This window comes from Argiope bruennichi, chromosome 9 (assembly GCF_947563725.1).
Source record: "Argiope bruennichi chromosome 9, qqArgBrue1.1, whole genome shotgun sequence".
Taxonomy (NCBI): domain Eukaryota; kingdom Metazoa; phylum Arthropoda; class Arachnida; order Araneae; family Araneidae; genus Argiope; species Argiope bruennichi.
The window spans coordinates 106,529,103-106,553,475 of NC_079159.1; the positions used below are offsets into that span (position 1 = coordinate 106,529,103).

Consider the following 24,373-nt stretch of genomic DNA (forward strand, 5'->3'; position numbering starts at 1 on the left):
TAAAAAGAAATCAGATTTACTCAGTTAACATTGTTAAGATTGGAGGTGAAAGTGCTGCATCTATATTACAGTGTACTTATACATAATTTTTTTTTCTTTGAATAAATATTTTCAAAAAGTATTTAAAAATTCTTGCGAAAAAATATACTGTAAAGTTTTCGCATTTTCAACAAAATATGCTATTAAGCTGACTTTAAAAACAACAATTCATCAAGGAAATTTTAAGGTTCAGATTAATTTCTTTATTAATCTTATACAAATTAATATTGGAAATTTGTCTATTATATTCAAGATAAGAAAGGTCAACTAGTTCATACCGGATATGTGAGTAACTGGTCTATTATATAATGAAAGTGCATGAATAATATTTAATTAAATGAATTTTATGTAATTGTTTGAAACCTTGCCCATATTAAATTCATAATTAATATCATTTCACATGTAATACAACTGATGTGGGGAAGCCTTATAACTTATTGAAGCCTATCTTCTCTTCGAAAGTAAGTGTTAATAATTTGGCTTAAAGTATATCGTTTTACTCTTAATACTGAATGATCTATTATGCTTGGATTTATTCAGTGATTGCAAAATTATTTAGGGGCATTGTTATATTTTCATTAAAAATTAATGGAAATCTATAGATTATATTTTCAGAATAAAATTGGAAATCCATAGATTATATTTTCATTTCAGAATGAAAATGGAAATCCACAGATTATATTTTCAATTCAGAATGAAAATGAAAATCCATAGATTATATTTTCAATTCAGAATGAAAATGAAAATCCATAGATCATATTTTCAATTCAACCTCTCAGTTAATAGCAAAAGAGTGCTCTAAGTATCAGTTTTGAGATAGAGCAGAGTGAAGATAAAATATTAGTTTAATGCTTTCATTTTTCGAACTTAAATGCAGTCGGCTGCGATGGAGGGTTAAAATGTGCGGTTACAACCTATCCTTGCTTTGCCTTGAAGAAGGAGAACTTATAACACAGGAGGATAAAGAGGGTGGGGTGGGGGTAAGGACAAAGTATTTAAAGAAATACTTATTGAACACAAAATAAGAGAAAAAAAGCCTATGTTAATACAAAAAAAAATAAAAAAAATGAAATTCATATTTAAAAATAACTAATTAGATATAAATAATAGAAAATATATTTTGACATTAAATTACGAGACCTTAGTAGCACACATATATTATACAATATTGTGTAATATTATACAATATTGTACAATATTATACAACATTGTGTAATATTGTTGAATACTGAAAAATATATAATATTGAACAATATTGTACAATATTGTTTCACAAGTTGTGCTATTTATGGAATTGTTTAATTTAAGATTACATCGTATGTAGTGAAAGACAGAGAAATCTACTATAATGAAAAATTAGTTTGGATTTTTTTTTCATTTTGTGTTATATTTAGAAAACTTCCTATATATATATATATATATATATATATATATATATATATATATATATATATATATATATATATATATATATATATATATATATATATAATCTTCTTGTACACCTTTTTCCGATCTTTCCTAGAGACCTTAAAATTTGGAAATAGTAGTTTTGTTCTTGTTTTTGCAAACATCCTATCTTGTGTGGGGTTTTCCCATTCTCGTGCAGTTTCGTTGTTGTCCAACTTTACTGCCATCTTGTGTTCTCCAACTCATCCCGGACAAGTTTTGAAAACTCTGGACTTTAAACATGAGTTACAGGCTAATGCAAAACTAATCAGCATTTTATAAACAGGATTCTTTATTCATTTTGCACAGGTATAAGACATAACAGGCTAAGCTCAACTTTGCTAGAGCAGTTTCTCTTATAGAATAATCTTTTCTAAGTATATACTCTACTTAGCGTTGGCTGCTAGAGTTCCTCTAAATATATACACTAAATATTGCGTTTGAATATAGTTAAAAATTGAAAGCATTGGTATATATATATACTTAATTGATTTCTGCAACAACCAGAACTTAGCAGAGAAAATCCTTTTGGTTTGTACTCTTGGCACATGTGAGCACTAAGCGGTAGTTTGCTTTTAAAGCTTAAGAAAGACAAATTTAAAAAAACCAGACTTTGTAACTTAAAACATTTTGGTTGAAATTTGTCATTTCTATTAGTGTAATCTTATAATACATGAATTACAAATTCGACCCGAGAAATACAAAGTTTATTCTGAGGACGAATCAACTCTTTATTCACACTAAGTTTCAATATATTTCATTTATTTTATTTTGAATGCAAAATTTAAGAGATTACTTATAAAACATTTCGAAAAGTTTATATTTTAAAAGAGATTTTAGTCTCTATTTTATTGCTCTTTAATTAAAGCAATTAAAATTATTGATCTCAAAGTGAGAATTAAGAAAAAAATGATATGATCACGTCTTATGCAGTGAACTTTCAATTAATACAAAAATACTCTGTGGAAAGATAAAGTGAATACAAATTCATTAATAAAATTAGATCTTTTAGTATTTAATAAAAATCGAAATTGCTGTTGAACAAATCGTTCTTTGAAAATGATGGAACAATGAAAATTATATGTTATTGAAAAGCAGTCTCATCTCCGATTTGCAGCTTAAAAACTTTTACAAACTGCCATGTGCTCATATTCGTTGTATATTGACCTCGATGTTTTCAGGAATTCCATATATCGTATATCTGTTTATTTTATAACCTTGCTCTCATAAAAATGTAGTTAATTTTACGATAAATTTAACGATATGCATTGTCATTTTGATTTTCGTTTAAGAGTTTTTAAATTCGAAACTTAAAGACAAATCTAAATAAATGTTAACACAGTGTTTGAAATAGCTCAGAATCATTAGGTAATAACCATAGTTTATAATGCAATGCAGTATTTTGATGAAATTCAACACACAAGAAGCCTGGATAACTTACAAGATACTGAGAGAGGAAAAATTAATTGCACGGTACTCAAATGATCGAGTTCTGTAATAAAAAAATATGATCTCATGTATTAGATTTCAAAATATATCTTCTGTTTCGTATATTGAAATGATATTATAAAGCAGCAGATTTGAGCAACTTGCAAAAAATGTTTCGTTAGCATACCGAAAAAAGAGGAAGTTTTGGCATGTAGCCAAAAACTGTCCCGTTCATCGTTGTCGAATAGTACAGGCAGACGGAATGGTAAAGGTTTGCCGAGCAAGTTCTGGTTTTGCACTTAGCTGATACAATGCAATACTCGAACCTAAATGATCACCGATCAACTACAACGAACATTGGTTGGATATCAATCCATCTCTAGGCACTCATTATTCGTGTTTATATTATAACAATTGTGTTACCTCTCGTTATAATATAGGCTTCATATATAATATATCTTTTATATATTCTTTTATATATATTTTATATACCAACCATCTAGCGATTTCGACTTCTAAACTTTTTTCCTAGGGCGCGAGAAATACAAAAGGTGTATGTAGCAAGGAAAGCATCTCGTTGTGATTGGGTTCCTCAGGGGCCCGTGTGTTGGTTGATTGGATTCTCGACGATGTGGACTTCCTGCCTGTGGATGTAGGTCGTCGTCGGGTTGGCAGTTGGGCTTGGTAATTGGTTTGCTTCGTAGTCGAAAGATTTGCGGTAAGCTTGAAGTACTTTGAAAGCTAAATGGAGAAGAGAAAAAACAACCTCAATAACACACATTTATTGTACAATATTTAATGATATAAAACAATATTGTATAATATTGTTTAATATTGAATAATATTATATAATATCGTACAATATTGTGCTACAGGCTATGCTAGATAAGAATATAAATAAGTTATCTAGTTTACAAAAAGAAGGTTTGAAAGTAAACGTATCAATTATCTTAGTATATTTCACAAGAAATATTTCGTTTCTGAAGTGAAATTTCCAGAACGAGAGCTGTAATTATGAAGGAAACCGAAGTAAAACATTAAACATCAATATCACGATGAATTTTCTTATTTTGCCACAAATTATGATATAATTTCACGCTAGTTTAAATGAGAGGAATTTTTTGGATTAATGAAAATCAGAAAAATATCTGTAAATATTTATAAGGTGCGTTTTAATTAAAAGAAATTGGATTGAAACTGTCAGATTAAGCAATTCTATTTGAAGACAATTTTGAAATATGAATTTGTTAAATCTACTCGAATCAAAATCTAAGACAATTTTCAAATACAGTTTGAGTATGAATCTATCCCTCCCCCCCTTTTTATGTGAATGCGAAATTGAAGAAAGAGGACCCCAAACTTTTGACATGAACTTTTGTGACTTGAAAATTTAAAGCAAATTTGGACCTCTAATCCAAAAATTTGCAAAATGATAAAATATTAGATTTGATACGTTTGTTGCGACATAAATTATAAATATTTCATTTAAAAATAATTCACGAGTAGTTTAATAATTATAAATATTATTTTGTAAATAGTTGTTGTTTCTAAAGATACACCAATTGTTGCATTCCTGTCAACAAAATGGAACGCATACAAATTTCTTATTAAACGAAATCTTACTATATTAAAAATAATATTACCAAATTAACATCAACTTATTCTTTATTCAAATTTTTAAAAAATTCACTTACATGTAACTGTTGCCAATCTGAATTAACAACTATTTACAAAATAATATTTATAATTAATAAACTACTCGTGAATTACTTTTAAATGAAACATTTATAATTTATATCGCAACACGTTTATATTTATTTTATTTTTCAAAATTTATTTGATATAAAATAGTTATATTCACGTGATAGGAAATTCTAGCAGCAAAACATTGGCTGCATTAACCCCTTCGCATATACTGGTGTGTCTGACACACGCATCTCATTACTGAGTTTTTAATTTTAAATCTGCAAGGTGAAAATATTAAAAAATTTAAAATTCAAAAATTCCTCAGAAACGCTTCAATATTATTATAGGAATTAAAATGGCAATAAATGTCTCAGAATATGTCATCTTATTAGGAAGTTAAAAGAATTCGTATGTCAGGAGTTTAATACCAGTATTTTTTCTGGTCTCCTTTCTAACGAGCTGTAAAATACTTATCTCTGACTCGTTTATATTGGAAATAATATTAAAAAATTAAATTATCTCTACTTTATGTTATTTTTAATGACTTTTAAATTCCATTCTAGAATTATAGATGCATGTTGATGCCATTTCTTCTTAAAAATTGAGATTATAAGATCCTGTGTAGAATTTTTTAAAGATAAATTTTGGGAAGAATATTAAAAAGGAGAATATAATAAAAATTTACCATCGTTGGTTGTGGAGGCTGCCGAAGACCGTCTTCGATATTGATTTACAGCTGTGAAATAGAAAAACGAATTATTTAATTCTCTGTTTGATATAAAAATGAAAAGTCAGTTTCACAATAGTATTAAGGAAGTATAATGATAATATCTTTTGTATTATACGTAGATGATAGTGTACGATTTCTTCCAACAAACGTAAAAAAGAAAGAGAAAACGCTTACCATAACCTAATCCTTGCAAGAAGAGATATAACGCTTCACGCACTTTGTTTGGCCTTTCTTCCAAGGGCATACCGCAATCGGAAACCTTGAAATAATAAATTACACATTACTGGAAAATCACACATGAGATTCGACATTTCTTTAAAGCTTACTCTTAGTATATTTTCAATTATAGTTTATATTCTCTATTAGCAGAAAAAAAGTGCCGAACAATATTGTTTCGATATCTTCCCGACATTGGCCGACATACAAAACGTTGACAAAACATGTTGGAAATACTGTTCAATATCTTGTGCTAATAGTGTTCGTAATATGATTGCATAGTCCAATTTTTGTAGCAATGCAGTTACTTATTACCGAAGAGTCGTTCTCAAATTCAGGTAGGCTACAGATTTATTCTGAGCAGATAATGTTTTGTAATCTTAAATATTTAAGGCTCAAGAAACACAAAGGCAATAACTGTGTAAGGTGGATTTAGAGGAAGTAATTATAAAATGTATTTTAAGTATAAAATATCAGTAGTGTCAGCAAGAATCTATGATTTAAACAAAAAATAAAACAAAAAACCCCATTTTTTTAAGACTACCAGATCAACGAAAGAAAGATCATATATACTCTTATAAAAGTGATTCACTAATTCAGAAATAATGCAGAAATAATATTATGCATATTATTCAATAATGCAGAAATTCATAACTTCGGTATTTGTTTGAAGGATATACAAACGATACTACTTTTCTCTGTTAGCACCTGCTGCATTGATTAAGGTTTTAACCCTCATTCAGCTAAGCTTTTCACTAAGCCTAAATCGTCATTTTCTTTGCACACAAGTTATATAGTATAATGACCTATGAATTGGCCCAAAAATATAAGAATTTTTTTTTAAATATATATATAAATTCGGGGGGGGGGGGTATGTATAACTATGTTTTTTTCCCAATAGTTTACTGAATTTTGATATAAATGTCTATAAATAAATAAAAAAAATACTTTACGAACTGCATTTTGCCTCAGTTCAGTTTGTCCCATATTATTTGAAATCTATACTGTAATTTTCAGGCAATTACCCTAATTTGGATTTGATTTATCGTGTTAATGGTGAGGGATTTTTTAAAAATACGAAGTGTTAAGAAAATTACAGTTAAAGATTTCCTTTAAATTAAAAACGTGATTAATGTAATCACAGGAGCTTAAAATTTACCACACGAATCAATTTCAATTAATTTGTCAAAGAATCTGACCTTTCTTATTTTAGAAATATTACTTTTTTAATGGATAAAAATATTTTTGGTTGTGTGTTTGCTTTTGGGGAGAATGTTTTTATGAATCATTAATAGCTTGTTTTAAATTAATCTCAATCTTCTTAACATATAACTTTAAATTTTTAATTTTAAACTGATTAAAACTGCCCTAATAAAACTTAACTAGCTTTATAACCTTACTTAAACTAAAACACATGTATAAATGACCCTAACTGTATAGTTTTTAACTTCACAAAATATTGCTTTGGAGTTCCATAAAGTTTTAGTTAAAATATTCAATTTTATTTTAATTTCTTTTTTTAGATACACTTATACAGTAATTTTTTATAGTAAATTTCTAAAAAATAGGCCTTTTTACATCCATTATATACTATAGGGAGGGGGAAGGTCTTCTTGACGAACACCTTGCTCATTGCACCAACCCTCAACATCTTTCGAACACTGGCAATGAAACAATGAAGAAACATTGCAAAAACAGCACTTTGAATATCTTGTAAGTTGCGGTTGTTCTTACGAATTATAATCGGTAGTAATTTTGCAATTTGTCAATGTAGCGAAAGGTCAGTGTTCATTTCCACTTTATCTTTATGTATATTTTTCTAGATTTTGTAGGAGAGTTCCAAACCTTTGCTATATAAACCCAATGTATTCTGAATTTTTCCCAAAATTCACACCATAAATGTCCTTTACTGCATTATATGCAAACACGCAGAAAAATTGAAAAATATTACATGTTTAAGGCCCTTTTCTGTTTCGGAATGCTACTTCTGGTTTGATTTTGATTCATATAAAGCCTATAATAATTCATCATTACTTCATTAAAAATATACTCAGGACAAAAAGGCAAGCAATTTTGGAAAAAGAAGAATGTGATCAACAACTAAAAAGTTCTCGCCAAAGTAATCGAAAATCCGTATTTTCAATGTAGTCAGATACCTTAAAGATATCAAATTTAGCATGTGATTTTGTGACTACAAGTATCATTTTGCGTCCATTTTTGTTTCAATCAATTGGGAAAATTTCGGTCTTTGAATGCTATTAACCGCATGTCAGGGATTAATCGCCAAAAAATTCACCAAGGATGACAAGATGGATTCAGTAAAAATGTTAATTTTACGCCAAAGGTTAATATTTCGTAACATTAAACCTTGCAAGGCATTCTTTGGGATAACCTCTGTATTAGAAGATGCGAGAGAAAGTTTTGGGAAATGCCTGCTAGTTTTTAAGTAAATTGTGTTTTATTATTATTCTGATTGAAAGCAATGTTTTTAAATGCTTCCCAATGATGTATTCTACCACATATACCCATCATTGGGCAGTCTGGCTCGGTGAGGTTTAAAAAGAAAGTTTCTGGCCTACAATTACCTACATAATGCCCTGCTCCGAGGTGAGTGTGCTAACGGAATATTTGGAAGACACAGAGGTGAGATTATGGGACGTTAAATGGAATGGAATAGAGGGAAAGAGGATACCAGAGAGAAAGAGAATACCAAAGAGGATTTTCCTAGAGGGAAAAATCCTCTTTGCAGAAAGAAATGGATCATTTCCAATGAGAATTTCTCTTGGTAAGGATAGTTTTATGAAGGTAACCTCACCAATTTCATACAATATCTTCTTGGTGTAGGATCTCTTTTCTACCTCCAATATATATACTTCAATCTTATTACACTCACTTCCACCGTTAATATATATACTTCACCGCTACTCACACATCTTGTGACTAGTTTCTTGAAAATTTACTTTCTGCAGTCTTATTTTTAATTCATTCCTTTTTGCAAGAATATGATGACCATAAACTATCTGCCAAATTTTCAATTTGCATAAAATCTTAATTAGAAGAAGAATTATAATTAAAAATTTATAGTCAAAAATATTTTTAAAAATTCAGTAAATCCTGTTATATTGTGGTAACATCTCAACTGATAAAATGGAAGATGACTAATTGAAGTAGAAAATTATTTTACAGAACCTTTTACCCAGAGTTTCAATGAATTAGTTGGTTAGTTAATTGAAAAGTATTATTGAAAAGTTAAAATTCATGTCGACCCTGATTGATATGTTCACGCACACGCACACGCACACATACGTTACCAAGGAAACTGTTGAACGGCTACGCCTCCAATTTTCAACCCTATGGCTCATATATATAAATCATTGTTAAAACCTTATGGATATGCACCTCTAAAGTTTGTTTACTTATATCTATACCTTCACAATGACTTCCTGGTGTAGGATCCCTCTACCACAGCCAATATATATATTTCAATGCTTATTAAATCTTAATTAGGAGAATTTCAATTAAAACTTTGAAATTCATCTCGACTCTGTCTGGTATGTTCATATACACACAAAATGAATCGGTAATTAAAGGTTTCAATTTTAGACTTATTGTTTGCTGTTTCCAAGTTTTAATCCTATGATTCATACATAAACCTTATGAGCCTTAAACCCTTGATAGTTAAAACCTTAGGAACGTGAACTTCTCAAGTTTTCTTACCTTCATCCATGTGGAGTTGGATGGATCTAGCCTGCCGTTCATCGTGACGGTATCCTCTAAATGAGGAGAGAAGGCACCACACATTACCAAGACGTGGCATCTGAAACGAGATTTAAAAAAATCATCACTGGGACGTTACATTCACACAATGCTGATAATCGATGGTCCTAGTATTCGGATTCAGAACAATGTAGAAAAATAATCTTCATTAGGACCCGAAATCTCGACAGTATGTATTTAGTCATGTATTAATATGCATTCAGCATACACGATAGCATGCATTGAGCATACAATGATGAGTTTGAATCTCACATCGAATTACAATTAATTTTTACTTTTAAATCTGCAATTCAGTGAAAGTATAAAGCAATTTAAAATGCAAAATTGCTTAGCAATGCTTCAGTATATCAAAAACACTTATATTATTACAGGAATTAAAATAATAATAAATGCCCCAAATAGGATGTGTCATCTAATTAGGAAGTTAAATAAATTCGTAGATCAAGGAATTAAGAAAGAATGGAGTGAATAAAGAAACAAAAACACAATTCTTAGCATGAACGGGATTTAATGGTTAGCGTGCAATTCAGTGAGGTTTGGTTGATACGAAGCTGACGAGCTATAATAAGAATTTGATTGATTAAAAAATTCGAATTAAAAAGAAATTGTGTTTTAACAGGAGCAAATCAAAGAAATGTGATAGTTTTTAAGTTAAAATTAGCAGTAAAGATTTATTTTTAAACTGTAGCAGTTTTAACATAGTGTATAATGAATAAGCATTGATTAATTTCAAATAAATAAAATAATTATAATTATTATTTCAAATTCCGATATTTTAAAAATATTTTCAACATAAGTAGGTAATTGTGATAATTAAGCATTATATTACATCATTTAGAATACAGCAATTATACAGCAATTCGATAATAAAGAATGCATGTAATTTCTAAAAGATTAAAAAATCTAAAAAAAAAGTTTTTATCGATTTTTTAAAAATTTTATTAAATGCTTCATCATTTAATATGTCTATTCGTATTCTTCGAAGTAGATATGGACTATACAAAGCATGGATGTATATAAATAATTCAGTTTTTTGCTAATAAAAACCAGAAGTTTTATGAACGTGGGATTATGATGCTGCCTGAAAGATGGCAAAATGTCATTGATCAAAATGGGCAATACATTACAGAATAAAGTTATTTAGTTCCATGAAAAAATTGTCTTTGATTTTCTAAAAAAAATCCGCAATTACTTAGTTGCCAACCCAATATTTGACTTCGAATTAAAAATAAGGTAATAAATTCAAAATATAGATGATGTTATAAAATCATTTTCATATCAATTATGAATTGTAAGTGACAAATGAGTGAAATAGATACTAGCAAATATCAACAATACTGAAATCTCAAGTTAATAGATAAGACAAATGTTTCCCAAAGGAACAGATAAGGTTTCATCTTCTAGAATGAGCTCAGCAATGAAATTTGCGAATCTACTCCTGAAATGAACATTTCAAATGAGATTTTGCCATTGTAAAGGGATTTATTTCTTCTAGCGATACTATCCATAGACCTTCTGATCATCTGGTAAATACAACCGGTGTTAATCTTGTAGGTTCTACTGCCTCGAGCTCAATAGGAAGCTTTCCAATCCTTATGAGTCAAATTGACTCTATGTATGAATCACAATGAACCAAAGAAAAAGATTTTGCGTTCCTAAGAATAGTCAGCAGAAGTTTTTGTTAAATAATTGGTTGACGCATCAAAGAATACAAATAAAACCTTTTAAAGTTATTTTTGACCTCTTTTGTCTTTTTTATTGATGTAGTTTCCTATTTTTATGACGAGAGATATATCTTGAAAATGATAAACTAAATAAACTACGTAAAATTTATATGAAAAATCATTTAAAAAATTAAAAAAAATCTTTCGTGTTTCTAAATTTATCGAATACTCAAAACGCTTTCATATTGGATTAATTCAGAAATGGTGTCAAATTGACCACGATTGCATCAAACAATCAAAATAATGATGTTAGTATTCCATAGTTGTTTTCGCATTCGGAGAAAAGCATTGTACTATACATAACGGTGACTGGATGTAATATTTCTTCACCTTCCCCTTGTCGGTGTTATCGACTTAAAAAGTAAAAAGCGCAAAATTATTTTGTTTTCGAATCGGTATCTTCTTTGCTACGCCACTTTCTACACTTTTTTTTTTATTCCTTATAGTGAATCAATATCAAAAAGACACGCTTTTCTTTTACTAACGTCGAATGGGTTGTAACTATAAGACTTTTGGCAAATGTTTTTTGTTTAGAAATGTAAATACCTCTCTTCTATTGTCAGAATTCACCAACATCTTATAAATTGAAAAAGGTATATATTTAGTGTCATTTTAAGCTTGATGGAATAGAATAGTTTTTTTTTTTTTTTCAATACCCACCTGAAGTTTCGTACACATCTCTTCTTTGAGGGATCAGTTTCTCGAACGATCTGTAGGTCAGTACGGCTGCAAAAGGAGAAGAAAAAAAAATACAGATTTGATGAAAAAAGTAGCATTATCTTAGATCTTAAAATTTTATTTTTCCTGCCATGAAAGAATTATAATAAACAAGCTTTGTCATTTTTTAATTTTAAGGTTAAATGTTCACCATTTCTTAATTCTAGAAATGTTTAATTTTTTTTAGATTGACTGTATAAATATACTAAACGCCTAATATATTGTTTAATGTTTTTATCATTCACTATTTAATTCTAAAGTGCATGACTTTTTATTTTTTAATAAAAAAATGTGTTTGAATTGCCGATATAATTCAAGAAATTATTTTAAAAATTACAAATTATTTTTATTTTGTAATATTTTTTTTTTAATTAAAATGTTCCAAATAGTTACATTATAAATTAAACAATATCCCTGTGACACACATCACATTATAAAAATTCTGCTATAAAAAGAAAAGTCAATTTTTACCAATATATTTTTTAAGAAGCAAAAAAAAAAAAAAAGATGTTTTAATTGTAATTTTAATGGTAGAATTATTCATACAACAGCCATCCTAGTAATTTTCCAATTTTTCAGTTTGAATATAATTCTAGTACCACTACTATAATATGTAGGTCTTTTCCACAAATTTTTATCAAAAAGGATTTAAAAAAGGATTTCGAAGCATTCATTGCTACCCTTGGAACAATCATGGGAAGTTTATAAATGGAAATAAAAACATGTAGCTTCATGGGTACATAAGGGCTAAAGCCTGTTGCTTGTTTGATACTCATTTTGTATTTGTAGGGGTTTTTTTTATTGGTGTTTTTTTAAATGAATGAATAAAGAAGGAAAGTTTAATATTTTTTCGGCTTTGTTAAATTAATATGTATAACCTTCTTTCATATAGAATATGATTTGACTTAAAAAGTTGCGTTTTTTCTTTTTCATGCATTCTTTTCTACATAAGTCTAACTACCTAAAGGTGCAGTTAGAGTTTCCATGATTTTTGAAATCTGATCAATTCATTCATTGATATATATATATATATATATATATATATATATATATATATATATATATATATATATATATATATATATATATATATATATATATAATATTAAATTAAGGTGTTTCCTAATGTACTGGTATCTTATAACTTCAATAAGAGATAAATTATATGAGACAGAAATCCAGTTTTTTGATCAATTTCTAATTGTCATTTAAAAATATATATCATTGATTCAATTTATATTTAAAAACAATGGTTTATCCACACTTGGGGTAATTATATCCTCTCTCCAAACAGAACTCAGGCACAAAAGAATAAAAAAAATAAAGCTTCTATGTTGTGTGTACAAGGTTCTAATCGTCCTCATAATGGAGCATTTCTAAATTATTAGACATAGGCATATAGATAAGTAGTACATCGCTAAATGGCATAATGACTGTTGTTTGAGTCAATAAAAGAAGTGCTCAAAAATAACGATGTATACATTCTTATTCAATTTACCTATTAGTCATATTTAGTAAAATAATTTTAACATAGCAATATTTAAAAAAATAAACATCTTTTGTGATTAAAATTTATTGAATTTTTCTTACAATATTTTAAGAAAATCAGTGGTCATCTCGAACAAATGCTATCCACTGATAGGCTTATTTTCCTCAAAGTGACCCTTGAAAATGATTCAAAATCGTCTAAAAACATTGAAATTCAAACCTCAAAGTATTTTCAGTTTTTGTTGTATAAAAGGTTTTTATTGTTTAAAATAATGTTCAAAATATTTTACTACATATGGATTAATAAAATCGTAGAAGCTATAAAAATTTATATTTTGGAATTTTTTTCAGAAACGCATTTATCGACTCCAAGAGCATAAAATTTTTTAAAAACATATAACCCGAAAAAATATCCCTATCTCTACAGATATAGAAACAAACTATTGGAGCCAGGTTAGAAAGGACACACTGTAAGTTTATTTAATATAATTTTCTGACTTTTTCAAATTGAAAGAGATTCTTTTATGATTTACAGTTCTAATTTGGAATATGATTTATTATTTTATTTATTAAGATTATTTTAACTTTAGCTGAAAGAATCTCAGTTAAATTTTATTTATTTAATTTAATTTGAAACTAATTTGTCATTTAGACTTGGAAATAAAAAAAAAAACAACTCTAAACTTATTTGTCGATAAGCAATGATATGATTTGTAGGTGCAATTCCTAATTAAATATTATAAGTATATTCAGCAATTTAGTCACTGTATGTAATTATATTTGAATTTATATTTGATTTTTTTATATTTCAATTTTTTAGTTGTCATCTTAAGTAATATCATAACTACTTTTAAAAAATCATAATTACTTATTATGATTTTTTAGTAGTCATAATAAGTAGTCTTAACCATATTAAGTTAAAGTAATCAGCAGAAAGTAATTACTTTAACTTAATATGGAAGACGCCAAATACATGTATTTAATTTCTGAAATGATTAAAAATGAGTTATAAATTAAATAAATATAAATTATAAATAATAAATTAAATGAGTTATAAATGATTTAGTTTAGTTTGAATGAGTATGAATGATGACTTTAAAATTATTTATTCGCTATAAAACAAAATGTCTACTTACCGAATAAAAGAATCTATAAAAAGGCCAAGGTTAGCGGGATTGACAGATTTCTTGAAATAGTGCCGGAACAACTGTATCAAATCATAACTACGAGTGGGCAGATTCTAAAAGGAACCAATAAGTGAAACGTCATTAAAGAGTTTTTAGATGCAGAAAACTTACATACAATGAAATTATCAACGCAAACAAATTAAGAAGATATTAGAAAGAAAAATCAAAAGTCAAATTCAAAAATTACTTGCTTGCCCAAAAAGAATTTTTTTTTTCTCTTTGAAACGTTGCTAAATATGGAGAATTCAAAACAATACTACTACTACTTATAATACATCTTCGATTGAAGCAAAGTTTTCGCAAGAAATGGTGAAGCACATTTTCAAAAATACTTTCTTCATTTCTATAGCTTACAGCTGTAAATAAAATTTGACAGTCGTAATGAAGAAAATTTGTGATATTCGTTAATTAACACGGTTAATCATTTTTTTCGATTGGAATATATTTGTTCATTGGAATTATTTTCATTGATATCTAGTTTATGAAAATGTAATAATAAATAACAAAATTACAGAGGTTTCACTTTTTTTTGACAAATGTACCTAATAACAGAAATTTATTGATTAAATGAGCTTTGGCGTTCTGTCGTTACAAGCTGCAATAGCGCATTTCCTATTACAGTTGCTAGATTCAGGGAGAAAGTCAATTAAAAATATATTAATCATGAGTTGCTAAATGAATAAATTTATAAAAAGTACAAACTGTATGAAGTATAACATATTAGAACAATATCAATTTTTATCGGTCAGTCCCTATTTATTTCTTTACATTCTTTTATAGACACCAAAATTCTACGTAAATAATTTTGGATATCACCTGATTATGATTCATATCATAACTAAATAAAAACATATGCATTTTCATAAATTTACTAAAATAAAAAGAAATCTAAACTAAATTATTAATTTGATATTAAGTTAAAAAAATGTGTTAAAATGTGAAACGAAATTGATCATTTTGTTAAAATAAGGACCCTTTAATGTGCACTGAACTGGACACAAAATGCCTGAATCCCAATTAGAAGGTTGCATCATTCATTCATGAGGACCCAAATCCGGCGAGAAATTCTCAAAATACTCAAATCCGTTCCAAAAGTACCCGAAACCGAAGACCCGAGAGATTCGAAAATCTAATTAATTTGCACAGTAACTGGGAAAGGGTCCTTTTGTGAGTATAGTTGTTAGAATTTAACTACATAAGCATCTGATTTGGTATCCCTGAAGTTTGATATTAGATTTAAATACTGTTCCAGTCTATCTATACAATTTTGTACATGCCTAGATACAACTAACCCGCACTTTCCATTTTTTTTGCTGAGATATTTTGTTATTGATTAATATGGAGAGAACCGATCTGATAAAAATTTGTAGTTAAGTAACACCCTATTGGTTTACATAGAAATCACAGAAAGAAGGGAAATGAAAATAATACAAAATACAATACAGCTTTGACTGACTGATTTAAATTTTCTCTCTCCACTTAGAATATTTTTTATTTTGGAATATAATACCAAAGAAAAATTCAGAAATATAAAGAAAATTTTATACTTTTTTTTTTCTAAAAGGGGATTTGAACTTTTCTTTCAAAACATTGTAATAAGAAAATTTAATGCTTTGCTCTCCGAAAAGTAATTAGATCCATAATTGTACATATCTTAGTACAAAGATACTTTTCAGTGCTGAGGAAGCTCAAAAATAAAGTTATAAATTGGTTATCATTCCTAAAATTTAATGAAAGAGTTTTTGCTATTTTATACCTTTCATAATAAGCATTATCTAAGAAGAATGAAAACCATGTATATTTCAGAATCACGAATGAGATTCGATATAGGAGTGCAAAAAGCGAAGAATTGATTCATTGTGAAATAAGTACATAAGAAAAGGCATCAAAGACCGCCATCCTAGACATGATTCATCTATCTGCATTTTATTTTTAAGATTTATTCTCAATTATATAGCAGCAATAGCATGCAAAGAAAAAAGTGCTTTTAACTCATTAACTACTAAATGTTTTACAAGATAAGTGATATATATATGTATATTCACGAACAAATATTTGAGTAACAGTATAATGATATTCAAATTATGTTTTGTTTTAGAAATATTTGATAAGGGTATGGTTGAAAAATGGTTGGTTATAAAGAGACGAATAAAATAATTTCAATAAAAAAACAAAAGATTGAGAAATTGACAAATCATTTATATATCCTCAAAATTATATATTTATGCACGGTATTTCATTATAACATAAGAACTAAACTAAAAAAATATAAGGCTTTAAAAAATGACAATTCTGTTCCGTTCAACTTACAGACGAATTTTAATTTTGTTCGGTTGTTGTAAAGAAACAAAGCTCAGATCACTCACTCACTCACACTCACACTCACACACACACACACACACACACACACACACACACACACACACACACACACACACACACACACACACACACACACACACACACACACACACACACACACAATGAAACTAAACTGTCAAGTGTATCAAATATTTTTGGGCGCCGAGTGGTGCATGTAAAATTCTATAATCCCTAATTCTAATCCCTAAAAGTCTAAAATAGCATAAATGCATTAATGAAAAGCGTTGATGTAAAATATATTGAAATATATTTTTTTAAATTAGGAAAACTCGAATGGAAATAAATTTCATTTAACTGGAAAGTTGATTTTTTTTTTAAATTTTAAAGCGTAGTAAAAACGGTTTTCTGCTTTTCTGCTAAGAAAATTTTTAAAATTTTAATTAATTTTTTATTAATAATTTAATTAAAATTTTGGAAAATCCTGTCATACTGAGAACTTACTAGGTAAAAAAGCAATAACGTACAAAATTTAATATGTCTAGAACAAATAGTCTGCACTATAGAGTATTTTGAGTATCAGAAAAAATGCCAGTTTATAGAAATTATCAAATTAATATGAGCCAGAATCAAAGAAAGGTGAAGTTGCTCAATTAAGAGAAGTATTCAATTTCAATGTTTTGTATTTGAAATAATGTAACATAAGAATGTCATAAAGTTGCTTAACGTGTATAACAAAGAGTTGAAAGTAGATGAGTTCATAGAACTGCATGACGAAATTTCAAGCAAATATTCACTTGAGAGCTTGACAGAAGATTTTGGCACACTTGGAGAATATTTATATTTTAGAGACAATAGGATTTAACGAAGAACGTATTCTGGCTATAAGGCAAAGAATAAAAATGTGGTAGCTAGTTACAAGAAAATTTCATGTGGCACATCAGAGAAGTTAAATAGATTTTTGAAGCCAACGGCTTTATAATCAAATACGACTTCATGCTTCAAAATAATTGCATGTATTTATATACATAATTAGTAAATATCATATTAATAGGCGTCAAAATAACATCTGAAAAAATTAATATAGAAAATTATTCTCTTTTTTAATTTTCTTTGTAAATTATAATAATACAATGCTGAATAACAATTCTCTGATGGTATACTAAAATGGTAGCTCATTATTTTCACGTGAAATAACCTTCAATAATTCTTCGTTCTTCTAGTTTATTAATCGGCGTTTTATGATCCAAGTTTCAAATCTGAGCAAACCTCTGTCATGTAACTCATTTACATCTTAAAAAATAAGCCGTGTGTCAGTATAAGATATTTAAATGAATCACAAAATGTTTTAGGAAAATGAAACACTCAAATCATAAAGAATATGTTGAATTAATAAGAGAGGATATATACCAAGAAATGTTCTAATTTTGAATGAGTAATACCGCAGTACTTAATTCTACAATTATTAAAATTGGAATTAAATTCTAAATATTTTCATAAATGTTCATCTTTGTTTCATGAAACATATGCAGCTAGTGGTATAATATAAGTGTGAAAATTTATGCATATACATAAGAAAACCAAGACTTTCTGGACTAGCTTGTAAAAGTGCCAATAAATCACAGTGTATGATTATGTACAATATGGACCTCAAATCTTTATAAAATCTTGTGCTAAATTTCATAATTATTTTGCATATTCGATTTATTACAAAAGAGGCTTTTGTGTTGTGTTATATTCTATTTAAAGTAACACTTTATATTGAAATTTGCTTACATTCTATGGTCATTGAAGTTTTTGATACACGTGCATTATTTTTAGGCTATCTTTTTTTCGTCTAATTAGATTTTTTTTGTCTCATGTGAAAGCTAAATAAGGTAAGCTTTCCAAACAGTCTTTCAGAAAAAGCAATTGAAAAAAATGCTTTACTTTTCCAAAATGATGCCACATGAGATACTCCTCCGTCGACTGTGTCATCCCAGAGCTTCTCAGGTACATAGCGTTGAGCTTCTGGTATCCCCACTCGGTCCAGCCGGCGGCCGTGGACGTGCAGTTGATCAAGAACAGACCGTCCACACAGTGAGGGTACATCAACTGGAAGAAATAAAAATAAAAATAACTGCGCCAAAAAACTTCAGAGCCAAAAATGACACAATAATTACTAATACAATGTTGTGTTCTTCTAAGATTTCTATGGGAGGCAATTAAAAGGCTTGGGCAAATTTTGTATCAAGTATATAAATCATTTTGTTGATTTGTAAGTGTGCATCTTATTTTCACTGATGCCATTCATAAATGTGGGTGGTATCTACAAACGAGAAATGAAGGGATGCAAGCGTTGTTTAATTTTGTTATATTAATCCTTCGTTCCTTCGCCATCCCAGAATTTATTGGATGTTTATAACGCTTTAATGGTTGCATTTGCCGTTAAATTCCCTAAAAGACAAAAGTGCACTTTGACGTGCAATATAAATTAGAAGTAGAGATGTCAGTAAAGGTCTGCCTATATTATAAAAATTTAAAAAAATGCATAAATGTGTTTTAAACTTGAAGTATACATGCAATCCTGGTGGGGGTATCTATCCTAGCGGTGCAGGGTAGTGCTTAAGTTTAACGATTAGAAGCTATACGAAGAAACTGATTAGATTTCGTTCGATTACTTACAAATTAACGCTGTGGATTGTAAGGTTTTCTTTTTCACTAATACAAAGGAATCTAATATAAAGGATAAATGTGAATCTAATCAGTTCACTAATATAAAGGATAAATGTGAGGTTTTGGGGATTCGTAAGATGTAAAACCGAAAACATCTGAACGTGAACAGCTCCACCAGTAACGAATTTTGGAATAAATGTAAGAGTTCTTGTGATTCATAACAAGTTATACAACATATAGCAAACTTCCGGAAATATCCGAACATGAATGGCTCGATCAATCCCAGATTACAGAATGAATGTGAGTTCTTCTGGGTTCATAAAATACCGTATAACTTCTAATGAACATTTAGGTTACAGAATGTATGTGAGTTCTTGTGGATTCATAAAGTACTGCATAACTTCTTATGAAAATTTAGTTACAGAATGAATGTGTGTTCTTGTGTGTCCATAAAATTCCATATAACTTCTAACAAACATTTAGGTTACAGAATGTATATGAGTTCTTGTGGATTCATAAAGTACTGTATAACTTCTAATGAACATTTAGGTTACAGAATGAATATGAGTTCTTGAGGGTTTATAAAATACTGTATAAACTTCTTATGAAAATTTAGGTTAAGGAATGAATGGGAGTTCTTGTGGCTTCATAAAATACTGTAAAACTTCTAATAAACATTTAGGTTACAGAACGAATGTGAGTTCTTGTGGGTTCATAAGACGTTTTGTAATCGAAAACATCCGAACTTGAACGCTTCAGCCAATGTTAAATTATCAAATAAATGCTAGTGTCTGTGAGTTCATAACATGGTGCATAACCTATTAAAAAGTATCCGAAAAACTTTCAACATTTACCTCTTTATCATTACCGAATTACGGAACATGCCAAAAAGAAGAATGCCGGATTGAAAAGTGTCAACTGATTCCATTATATTTCGGCATTTTATGGAACTGGTCATATATATTGTTCCAATATTTAACAGTCAGTTCCTTAAAGTTTCAAAAACGAAAGTCATCGATAAATCACTGCAGTGGGTGAAAAATAGAAGTTTATTTTGCTGCCCTTATCATTTTTTGAAGACCCATGTATTGAATTTCAAATGCTGAAGCTTTTTACCAGTAGAATTCATAAATTCGTAAACAGACTCGAAAGAAAGTTACTTTTCTTCATATAAAAAAATATTCTAAAATTGGAAATGGTTTCTTTACTAGAAAATATATTTAACAGAAATCCAACTTAAAATTAACTTGCATGCTGATCTGTATTTTACTAATAATGGAATCAAATATGGGGAAAAATTTTCCTGAACTTTTTCATGCCGTTAAAATAAAACATATTTTATGCTGTTTCAGTTTAAAAAACATATTCTGCTTCTAGAATTTAGATTTTATAAAATCAGATAGCTCAAATCAAGTAAAAGCAAAGGCAGTGAGATAGATAGTAATTAAAAAATGATATAACAAGAATCAAAATCCGCCGTTTTAATTTAGAGAGTTATTAAGAATTAGTCGAATTCTCGGGAACCGCCAAAATATGCCACACCGCCAAATTTCATGGTGCGTCAGCAAGAAATGTGGCGGCTATTTCATTTTGCAACTAAGCTGATAATCGTGTTTTCAGCATAGATTAAAAATTCCACAATAAAGTAAACTCTATTATTGAATGGTTGCCACCGCAAAGAAGTTTGTCTCTTCCTTTTTCACCAATTATTGTAATTATGAATAGATAACAAATTTTTGCAAATTTTCTGAAAATTATATCAATTATATTTTCTGTACATATTTTTCATTTTTGACAAACATTGTATATATATATAATATGATTGAAGAACATTTCAGTCTTATTTTTCTTATTTTTTAAATTTAAAATTCAGGAGATCATGAATTGCACTCTTTGATTATTAATAAACATTTTCGAATTCTTTGAAAATCATTTTGAATTTAAAAGAATAACTGAATGTATTTAGTACTTTTAAATAATAATAAAAACTTACCGCAAAACGACTGAGAATATTAGCTCCAGCACCAACACCAAATCCAATAAAATGTTTTAACCTGAAAATAAATAACGATTTAAACATTTTTTAAAATTATTTATGAAGTAAAAATTTAATCAATATTTTATTAGTGGATTTGCTGATAAAATAACTTTTATAATTATGTATTAATAAGGTTCTTAAAAAATTTCTTAAATAAAAAAATAACTTAAGTGAATTTTTATTATTATTATTGAAATGGATAAAAGGTTAATTTTAACAACAAAGTTTGTCGTCCCTAGTGCTGGTCACTCGGAGTTTATAAATATGAAAAAAACTTCAGCGAACGAAGAAAAATTTGAAGAAGGCGTTTATGAAAAACAGTTTTATTAAAATTTTTAGAGACGAAATTTCTTGGTGATTAAAAGTAGGCTTGTTCCAAAGATACGTTCTTTGAGTTGAGTACTTCAAACAGTGCACGATAATATATCAATGTCATTCTCTTGGCTTCAGGAGAGACAGTCAGAGTTATTATAAAGTCCAAATTTGTACAGTAAAACTGGGATGATGATTACCCACGTAATTCATTAGACGTATATCTTCTCTTCTATTTCTAAGCCATATAGAAAGAATGTATTGAATATCACCTAGAGTGTTTTGATACTTGCTATTTTGACGATAATCTGATGCATATTATAAAGTCCAAATTTGTACAGTAAAACTGGGATGATGATTACCCACGTAATTCATTAGACGTATATCTTCTCTTCTATTTCTAAGCCATATAGAAAGAATGTATTGAATATCACCTAGAGTGTTTTGATACTTTCTATTTTGACGATAATCTGATGCATATTTTGAATCGAGGTGTTTTGAAAACAAGAGATTAAATCTAGATTAAATCTTCAACAGCTATCTACTGAAAGTATGGATACAACACTGGGACCATTCTTGTGAGATAATCGGCCTTTTCATTTAAGTAATGTTTGAATGTCATGGAATCCATATTTTGATTTGATTTTGATAACAGTGTATATTATTTATATGACTTTAGAATTTTCATATTATACAGGCTCAACACATCTATGCTTTTCTTTTATCAATGTTTCGTTTTCTCATGCACAGTAAAATATCGTTGTCCATTATAGAGCGTATTGGATTTACTGCTTACCACCGGATGGGTATTTGGTAACATTGCTATCGGGATTGGGAAGTGCGCAGTATATAGTATTAATAAGATCTTAATCGAAGATGGCTGAAAATGGTGATCTGATAGCTTGGATTAAACATATGGGAGATAATTTAAAGAAATCTATGCAAGCAAAAATACAAATTAAAATGGAAACTGGGAAAGAGAAAAAAATGCAAGAATAAATACATACAATATATACATTGCATATTATCATCAGTGATGAATTTTCTTAAAGATAAAGGAAATTTCATTCTTTAACAAAGAATTGAGTTCAGTCCTCTACATTTTGATTCCAGATATTTAAAGATTTTCTTTTAAAATAATTTTAAAAAATTAAATTAAATAAGTTCATATTTGTAAGTGTTTGAAATAGTTAAAATGTTAAATAAAAGCAATATAAAGAAAAGCAACTCTTCCTTTTCTTTCTCTAAGCGTCGGTGTTATACCTATGTGTAGTTGTTACAGAGACATTCAATTATTCAGAGACATTCTATTCATTTCAATTGTTATATATATATAAAAAAACACTATGTTAGATCATGTTTTATTCCATAAATAGAAAATGGTGCAGATCTAGAGGGGCTGTTATACTATTAACCAGTTAAATGTTTTGACCTCTTCGGAAAATACATATTTAAATTGTGCTGCACAAATTTAGCGATGTCAATACTTATTACTCCTGATGAATAAACTCATCATAACTCAAAATGGACTTTCTCTATGCCGAGTATACTCGTTAAAAACAGTTAACTGGTTAAAAATACACTAATTGCACTAATTCACTAAGTGATTGTAAACAATCTCAATGGCAAAGTGCTTAAGAAGTTTAAAGAAAATGTCGTTTGCATTGCACTTTAAAGGTAAATATAAAATAACATTAGAAGTAAACAATAAAGGCCCGGAATTTTATGAACTAAAAATCCGCCTGGATACTCAAATCATAATTAATCACTAAAAAAAAAAGATCAAAATAAATAATGATATCTACTAACAGAAAAAAAATGCAATGCCAAATATAAAATAAAAAAGCGCAGAAAGAAAATATTAGCAATTACTCTAAATTGTCCGTGAGCGGAGAATACAATGAATCAGTATAAATACAAAATAATAAAAATTGCAGATCTCATCTCATTAATATTTGTTATAATCCAGCATGCAACAATATAAATAAAATGTGAAATTAAGATCTCATAACTAATTTTAATTCACACTTAGTTTTTTAGCACAACAATAAATAAGTCATTTGAAACATAAAGAAAACTCAAATATCTCTCAGAGTTGCTTGATGCCAAAATAGAGGTTTGGATTGGCGTCTCTATTGATGACTGAGATAAAAGAGGTCGGGAAAAATTTTAATTCCATCCGATCTTTTAGACGGTGCTAGAGAATTATGCTATAATATTCATTATGATCACCAAAAACTAGAAATGGTGAAATACTGTTTTGCTATCATAAATTACCCGTAATGTTCCAGAACTGCAAGTACCATTTCAGCAAGCGTATCCATAGTAGGAAAAGTGTACCTGCAAAATAAAAGGCATTTGAGAGTATCTGTAAAATGGTTGAAACAAAGTGAAGTTTTTATAAGGCTTCAAGTTATACTGTTAAAGATTAAAGTGCTAAAGTATCTATACATCATTCTAACAATCGAACTCGCAACTTTTAAACCTTTTCCCATGGTTGAAAAAACTATATCCCACTATAATCCAAAGGAAAAATTTAGAGTAATGATTTGATCATTATCTTAAATGATAAGTTTATTCATAATTCTTTACAATGAATATTTTATTA

The 24,373-nt window shown here is 28.4% G+C and overlaps 1 protein-coding gene across 1 annotated transcript in view; it reads right to left on the reverse strand.

The window, feature by feature from the left end:
* Positions 1 to 2,316: 2,316 nt before the first annotated feature.
* LOC129984432 (protein NDRG3-like) overlaps positions 2,317 to 24,373 on the reverse strand; it is a 107,083-nt gene continuing 85,026 nt past the window's right edge. The window contains exons 5-13 of the mRNA XM_056094311.1: positions 24,043 to 24,105; positions 21,409 to 21,469; positions 18,690 to 18,854; positions 14,391 to 14,494; positions 11,710 to 11,775; positions 9,266 to 9,365; positions 5,507 to 5,591; positions 5,288 to 5,338; positions 2,317 to 3,657 (exon numbers count right to left, since the gene is read on the reverse strand). Coding sequence (XP_055950286.1) covers positions 3,509 to 3,657; positions 5,288 to 5,338; positions 5,507 to 5,591; positions 9,266 to 9,365; positions 11,710 to 11,775; positions 14,391 to 14,494; positions 18,690 to 18,854; positions 21,409 to 21,469; positions 24,043 to 24,105 — 844 coding nt within the window. The 3' untranslated portion in view covers positions 2,317 to 3,508. The remainder of the gene's footprint in view (positions 3,658 to 5,287; positions 5,339 to 5,506; positions 5,592 to 9,265; positions 9,366 to 11,709; positions 11,776 to 14,390; positions 14,495 to 18,689; positions 18,855 to 21,408; positions 21,470 to 24,042; positions 24,106 to 24,373) is intronic.